Genomic DNA, 7,377 nt, shown 5'->3' with positions numbered 1-7,377 from the left:
GCGTTTACCTTGCACGCGGCCGACCCGGGTTCGATCCCCGGCATCCCATATGGTCCCCCAAGCACCGCCAGCAGTAATTCCTAAGTGCAAAGCCAGGAGTAATCCCTGAACATCGCCGGGTGTGACCCAAAAAGAAAAAAAAAAAAAAAAAAACAATAACCATCCCTGAAAAAAAAGGCAAATCTAACACACCTTGGTATAAAATCTTGGCATTATAGTCACTAGGGAAGAAACTTAGAGGCAGGCTACGGTGCAAACTGTAACGACTTTCCCTAAGACTCTTTATAACGGGGAAAAAAAAAGCCGACCTGGTGGGAGTGTAAAATATGGCTACGCCCGCTCAGCAACGTTCCCCGGCCAACGGACCACGTCGGCTGCGGCGGAGCCCCTGGCCGCTAGGTGGCGCCCGGGGCCCGGCGCTCCCTCCGGGGCGGCGCATGCGCGGTGCTCCGCGCCGACCTGTGGGAGCTACGCCCGCGCACCGTTTCGCACGCCACGTCCACCCGCGGCCGCCGCTCTCGCTTGCCGCGCGCGCGCCTGCGACTCCCCGGCTCCCGCTGCCCGCTCCCTCCGGCCCAGCCCGCAGTCCGAGATGTCCGAGCTGCCCGCCGACCGCAGTGCCCCGGCGCTGGGCGCCGCGAGTGGCGCCCGCGCTGCCCCGCAGGAGGAGGTAGGCGACGGGAGGCAGGCGTCGGCCCCGGCGCTGCCCGAGAACGCCAGGGCCGGTCCGATGGTGGCGGCAGGCGCGGTTCCGATGGCGGCGGACGGAGAAGGTCCGATGGCGATGGAGGGAGAAGGTCCTATGGCGGCGGTCGGACAAGGTCCGATGGCGGCGGCCGAGCAAGGTCCGATGGCGGCGGCGGGTGAGGGTCCGATGGCGGCGGCGGGAGGAGGTCCGATGGCGGCGGCGGCGGCGGCGGCGGCGGGAGAAGGCCCGATGGCGGCGGCCAGGGACGCCCGGATGGCAGAAGTGGGCCGGGTGCTGGCGGAGCCCGCGGAGGAAGAGGGTCCCGAGAACCGGCGGCGGTCCAGGGCCGGGCACGGCCAGGGGCGCGCCGCGCTGCCCTACCTCCGCCTCCGCCACCCGCTCAGCCTCCTGGGCATCAATTACCAGCAGTTCCTGCGCCATTACCTGGTCAACTACCCCATCACCCCCGGCCGCATCCAGGCGCTGGAGGAGCGCCGCCGCCGCTTCGTGGAGGCCTGCCGCGCGCGCGAGGCCGCGCTGGACGCCCACTACCAGCGGAACCCGCAGAGGATGGACTTCGACATCCTGATGTTCACCATCGCGCTCACGGCCTCCGAGGTCATCAACCCCCTGATCGAGGAGCTGGGCTGTGATAAGTGCATCAACAGAGAGTAGAGCATCAAGGCGTGATGAGTGCATCGAGGCGCCCGGGCCCCGCCGCGTGTCGAGGCAGTGCTGTTCTGGGGGATGGTTTTGTATTTTGTTTGTTTTGTTTGTTTGTTTGTTTGTTTAACAACCCTGTATCTTGATTTTTTTTTAATTTTTTTTTTTAAGCCCAAGTTTGTGAACATAAAGTTAGTGCACAACTAGGGGGGAGGGGCCGCGGCTTAACCGTGCGAGCATCTGAGACACTACGGGCTTTCACGGGCTTTTTGTGTGTGCGTGCGTGTGTGTGTGTGTGTGTGTGTGTGTGTGTGTGTGTGTGTGTATGGTTGATTCCCCGTTCTTTTCCCTGCAATGTGAAAATGTCTTAAACAGTTGCTGCATCCCGAAAGGTGGATGCTTGTTTTCAACTAAGACTTTCAGAAAGGAGAAAAAAAAAAAAGCCAGTCGAGCCCGTGATGATGAGAGAAATCAGGTCGATGACAACAGAGATGGGCTAAGCAGAGCTCGGGGAGAGCTGGCCATTCTCAGAATCCGGACAGGTCAGATTCAACCATTCCCAGTGTCAGACTGTGTATTCTGAGGCCTTGGAAGAGGCAGGAAGCATCAATGTTGTATATATTACCTGATAAACCATGTATTCAAAAATATCTGAAATTTCTGGGTTTTTTTTTCCCCTCCAAATGTTTTTTCAACCACTTGGATACATCTCTTCTATAACCTCCCCTCACATATATCAAATGTACAGCCCTTTATTTCCTTGCCCCCACTTACCCACCTGCCACACCCGCCTCTCGTTTTCTTTCTGGCCTTCCAGTCCCTACACAGCATGGAAGGGGAGGGAGGAGTGTGAGTTCTGGGCCACAGCTGGAGGTACTCAGGGCTTATTCCCAGCCCAATGCTCAGGCATCACTCCTGGTGGGCTGGAGGGGGGCAGGTCGCACATGTGGGGATCTGCCGTCTGCTGAGGGGGGGAGCTGTTACTGGGACACCTGGTAGTGCAGCCAGCTGTGCTGTGGACTCTGCTCTGAGGACCACCAAGGGCTACACCCAGAAATCATGGGTGTGTCCAGAAAGGAGGGGGGTGTGGTAGCAAGGATGGAACTTAAGGCTTTGCACATGCCTCGCCTGAGCTCTGCCCCTTCCGAACCCTGGCTCTATTTGGGGGAGGGTGTGCCACACCCAGCCGTGCTCAGGGCTTATTCCTGGGTCTGTGCTTAGCATCACTCCTGTCAGGCTCGACGGACCATATGCAGTACCGGGGAGCAGATGCAGGTAAGCCACATGCATGGCCTCTGTACTATTGTTCCGGCCCCCAGCTTTGTTTTCTTAACACATAGTTTATATACCATACGGTTCACCCTTTTATTTCTCTTAATTTTTTTTTTGCTTTTGCTTTTTTTGGGTCACACCTGGCAGTGCACAGGGGTTGCTCCTGACTCCTACACTCAAGAGTTACTCCTGGCGGTGCTCGGGGTACTATATGGGATGCTGGGAATCGAACCCAGGTCAGCTGCATACAGGGCAAACGCCCTACCCGCTGTACTATCGCTCCAAGCCCATCTGTTAATTATTTCTTTTGGAGGCCACACTCAGCTGTGCTCAGGAGAAGGCCAGCGCCTTAGTTTCTAGATTGTCTCTCCACTCCCCACTCGCCCTTGAAACCTGTTAAATTGTCCCCTTGTTCTTGGTTTCCAGTCTTATCACAGCGTGTCTGATTCCAGAACATTTATACAAACCCAAAAAGAAACAGTGTTACTATGAGTGAATGTCCCCTATTGTCCTCCCCGCACCCCCGCCCTGTCCACTGTCCACCAAGAATCCACTTCTGTTTCTATTGCATGACCTTGTTCCCCCATTGCATGGAAATGATCTTGGGGGACCACCTTGTGGGCCCCTTGGCCATCAGGTTCACTTCCCCTGGGGAGCAGCGCAGATGTGGGGTGCACTCACGTCTGCAGAGTAATGGTTCCCACTGGGTGTGCACGTCACCCTCAGGTAGAGGACACTTCTTAGCCTTTGCTATTCATAGACTAGCTTCTATGAAAGCCAGGGTCACTCCTTCACTCCTGGGGTTACTGACAGGTGGCAGTTCTTAGGGGATTTTAAAGGGGCTGGAGATCGCACTAGGGTAGGCCACATGCATGACAAACACCTTCCCCCCTGTACTAGCTCTCCAGCCTCAAGAGCCATTTTAACTTTATGTTGTTTTTTTTTTTTGGTTTGTTTTTTTGGGGGGTCATACCCGGCGATGCACAGGGGTTACTCCTGGCTCATGCACTGAGGAATTACTCCTGGCGGTGCTCAGGGGATCATATGGGATGCTGGGAATCGAACTGGGGTTGGCCGAGTGCAAGGCAAACGCCCTACCCGCTGTGCTATCACTCCAGCCTCCATTAGTTTGTTTTTGTATTTTGGATCACACCTGGTGGTGCTCAGGGTTCACTCCTGGCTCTTTGTGGCTCTGAGTGCAGTGATCACTCCTGGCAGGCTAGGAGAACCATATGGGGTGCAAAGATTGGACCCAGGTCAGCCATGTGCAAGGCAAGTACTCTACTGCCCACTATACTATTGCTCTGGCCCCCCACTTTAACTCCTGAGAGAACCTGCTTGCCCATTTTCTAGAACCTAGCAGCTTCAGCTGTGACTCACAGGGCTTGTGGGGGGGGGTTGTTATGTAACTTACAAAGATTTGTTTTCTAGAGCATTTCTTTATACTTCATTAGGAGAAAATATTGGATCTATAGACCAAATTTCTTTTGTTGTTTTGTTTTTATATCGAGCAATGCTCAGGGGTTACTCCTGGTTCTACACTCAGGAATCATTCTTGGTGGTGTTTGGGGGACTGTATGGGATGCGAGGGATCGAACCCAGGTCAGCTGTGTGCAAGGCAAGAGCCTTAACCTCTGTACTATCTCTCTGGCCCCTCTGTACTATCTCTCTGGCCCTAGACCAGTTTCTAGATCACTTACAGTTTAATTCAGGCTCATGGAAAAATTCCTGAGTGAGGGGCCAGACAATAGTACAGCAGGTAAGCGCTTGCTTTGCACACGGCTGACCCCAGTTTGTTCCCCAGCATCCCATATGATCCCCTGAGCACTACCAGAAGCAATTCCTGAGGGCAGAGCCAGGAGTAAGCCCTGAGCCTGGCCACGTGTGGCCCCAAAACAAAACAAATTCTCAGGAGAAAAGGGATGACACCATGCCATAGGACACTGTTTTAAGCTGCCTCTAGAACCTAAAGCCATGGGGCTGGAGCGATAGCACAGCGGGTAGGGCGTTTGCCTTGCACGCGGCCAACCCGGGTTCAATTCCCAGCATCCCATTTGGTCCCCTGAGCACCGCCAAGGGTCATTCCTGAGTGCAAAGCCTGGAGTAACCCCTGTGCATCGCCGGGTGTGACCCAAAAAGCAATCAATAAATAAAAAGTATCTAAAGCCAGGAAAGAGATGCCTGAGGGGGCAGTGGCAGGCCTGGAGGCAGAGGCTCACCCCTGTGGGAGATGGACCCCAGCTCTGCCACCCCAACCCTGTCCAGCCCGTGCCTATGGGTCCTGGTTCTCGGTTCTTCTGAGCTGAGCTCAGCTTCCGTGTCCTGCTGGCAGATGTGTCCTACAGGCATGGTTCACAGAGACCTGCTGTACAGAGAACTCATCCAAGACCTGTACATGTCGGGCTTATTTATTCCACCCCACCAGCTTCAGGACTCTGACAGGCCCCATTTCACAGACAGAGCAAGACACAACAGCAGTCCAGTGACCGGCCGAGTCAGGAAGAAAGAAAACAGATTCAAATCTAGGCCGGGCTTATGCTTTTTTATTTGTAGGGTTGGGGTGGGGGGTGTTGTGGCCACACCCAGCAGTGCTCAGGGGACCTTGTGGTGTTTCCATATGCAATGCTTTGCTCCCCAGCCTTTGAGCTATCTCCCCGGCAGGTGCCCCTCTCGGTTCTCTAAACCTCTTGCAATTTGGGGTCTTCTCCCTGGCACCCCTCTGCACTTGCCAGAATAGAAGTCTAATCCAGACCCCCGCCGGAAAAGAGCGGAGCACCCCCGAGGAAGTTAGGGCATTTCTCTCACTGGAACCCACTACCTTCAGATCATGGCAGACACACACCCTCTATCCCTCTATCCCTCCCCATTGGAGCTGAACAGTGACCAGGCAGACGCAGAGCTCTCAGCACCTACCCCCTTCAACACTCAGCCCTTCCCCAGGCTCCAGGAAAAGGCCAGGTTCAAGGACAGGATATTAGTCTGTTCAAAGGAGGATGCTCTGCGGCTGGAGAGTCCAGAGGGAAGGCACTGACCCTGCACGTGGCCAACCCAGGTTTAAGCCCCAGCACCGCCTAAGGTCCCCTGCGCGCTTCCAGAAGTGATCCCTGAGCAGAGTCGGGGTAACCTCTGAGTTCTGACTACACCCAGCACTGTTGGGTGTAATCAAAAAGAACAAACAAGGGGCTGGGCCGATAGCAGAGCAGGTAGGACATTTGCCTTGCAAGCGGCCAACCCGGGTTTGATTCCCAGAATCCCATATGGTCCCCCCGAATACCGCCAGGGGTAGTTCCTGAGTGCATGAGCCAGGAGTAACCCCTGTGCATCCCCAGGTGTGACCCAAAAAGAGGAGAAAAAAAGTTCAAAAAATTAAAAAGAACAAACAAAAGCGACAAAGAAGGACATTCTGACAAAGATTCTGGACACGTGCCATCCATGCCTGCTGGCCGCATATGGCCTCCTGGTCCCATACCCCCCACCCAACCCCAGCTTGCCGGGATCTCTGGGATTAGAGAATGGGCTCCCCAAAAATAGTCAAGGCGGCTTAAGTGTTTGAGACTTGCCCCAATGCCAGTGTCTGTCTCAACTCCGAAGACTGGCCAGTAGGATGGGAGGGTTTTCTAAGCTGAGGCAGGAAGACAAAGACGCCACTGCAGACAGGAGGAGGCTGATTCTATTCTCTCATCATCGGGACCCCATCATAGCCACAGCCACTGTCAGAAAAGGACCTGCCAACATTTCAGCCCTTCCCTTCATCTTCTGAGGTTCCTGAGATGGGGAGAGAAGAGGGAAAGATGGCATTGTCATTGTGACTCCGAGGGACCAGAGCCATACTACAGTGGGTACAGGCACTTGCCTTGCATGCAGCCAACTGGGATTCGATCCCTGGCATCCCATATGTCCTCTAGTCACTGCCACATGTGTTCCCACCGAACCTCTAAAAATGATGTACCATGTCCAGGAAGTAAAGTTCTTTTTTTTGCGGGGGTGGGGGTTGGGTCACAACCAGCAATGCTCAGGGGTTATTCCTGGCTCTTCACTGAGGAATCACTCCTGGCAGTACTGAGATGCTGGGGGTCGAACCCGGGTTGGCTACATGCAAGGCAAATATTCTACCCGCTGTACTATTGCTCTGGCATCAGGAAGTATAACTTCTGGCAAACGTGTGATCTCTAGGGAGCACAGTGAGCAAGAAGAGAGCGCCCCAACAGCCCCAACAAAAGGAGTGCAATCTCAGGGAGCACTGAGACAGAGTGTACCACAAGTGAACACCACCAAAAATGTACAAACGAGCCAGAGCAATAGTACAGTGGGTAGGGCCATTTGCCTTGCATGCAATTGACCTGGATTCGATCCCGACATCCCATATGGTTCCCTGAGCATCACCAGGAGTCATCCCTGACATAGAGCCAGGAGCAAGCCCTGAGCACAGCCGGTATGGCCCAAAAACAAAAAAATAAAAACAACACACAAAAAAATGTGCAACACCACAACCAGGCTCTTTATCACACCCTTTAATTGAAACAACAAGAAAAAGGGGGGCAGGAAGTGGTGGGAATAAAAGGAAAGATAAGAAAACAACATTCCCCTGGGCTTCTTCAGTGATTGGCCTAGGGATAGACGTGTGACCTAATACTAGAGAGGAAGCTGCCTGAGAAGGAAGTCTGCCCACAAAATAGACCAGGGAGGGGACTGGCACGGTGCTCAGAACTTCTGGCTCTGCACCCAGGGATGGCTCAGAAGACCAGATGGAATGC

General features: G+C 54.4%; 1 protein-coding gene across 1 annotated transcript; it reads left to right on the top strand.

The window, feature by feature from the left end:
* Window positions 1-368: 368 nt before the first annotated feature.
* On the top strand, window positions 369-2,001 carry LOC101552842 (EP300-interacting inhibitor of differentiation 2). Its single transcript, XM_055145082.1, has one exon. It carries the CDS (start codon window positions 593-595, stop codon window positions 1,361-1,363), a length of 771 nt encoding a protein of 256 aa, XP_055001057.1. The 5' UTR covers window positions 369-592; the 3' UTR covers window positions 1,364-2,001.
* Window positions 2,002-7,377: the final 5,376 nt, after the last annotated feature.

This window comes from Sorex araneus, chromosome 8, assembly GCF_027595985.1.
Source record: "Sorex araneus isolate mSorAra2 chromosome 8, mSorAra2.pri, whole genome shotgun sequence".
Taxonomy (NCBI): Eukaryota; Metazoa; Chordata; class Mammalia; order Eulipotyphla; family Soricidae; genus Sorex; species Sorex araneus.
This window is presented reverse-complemented; position numbering and strand designations above follow the sequence as displayed.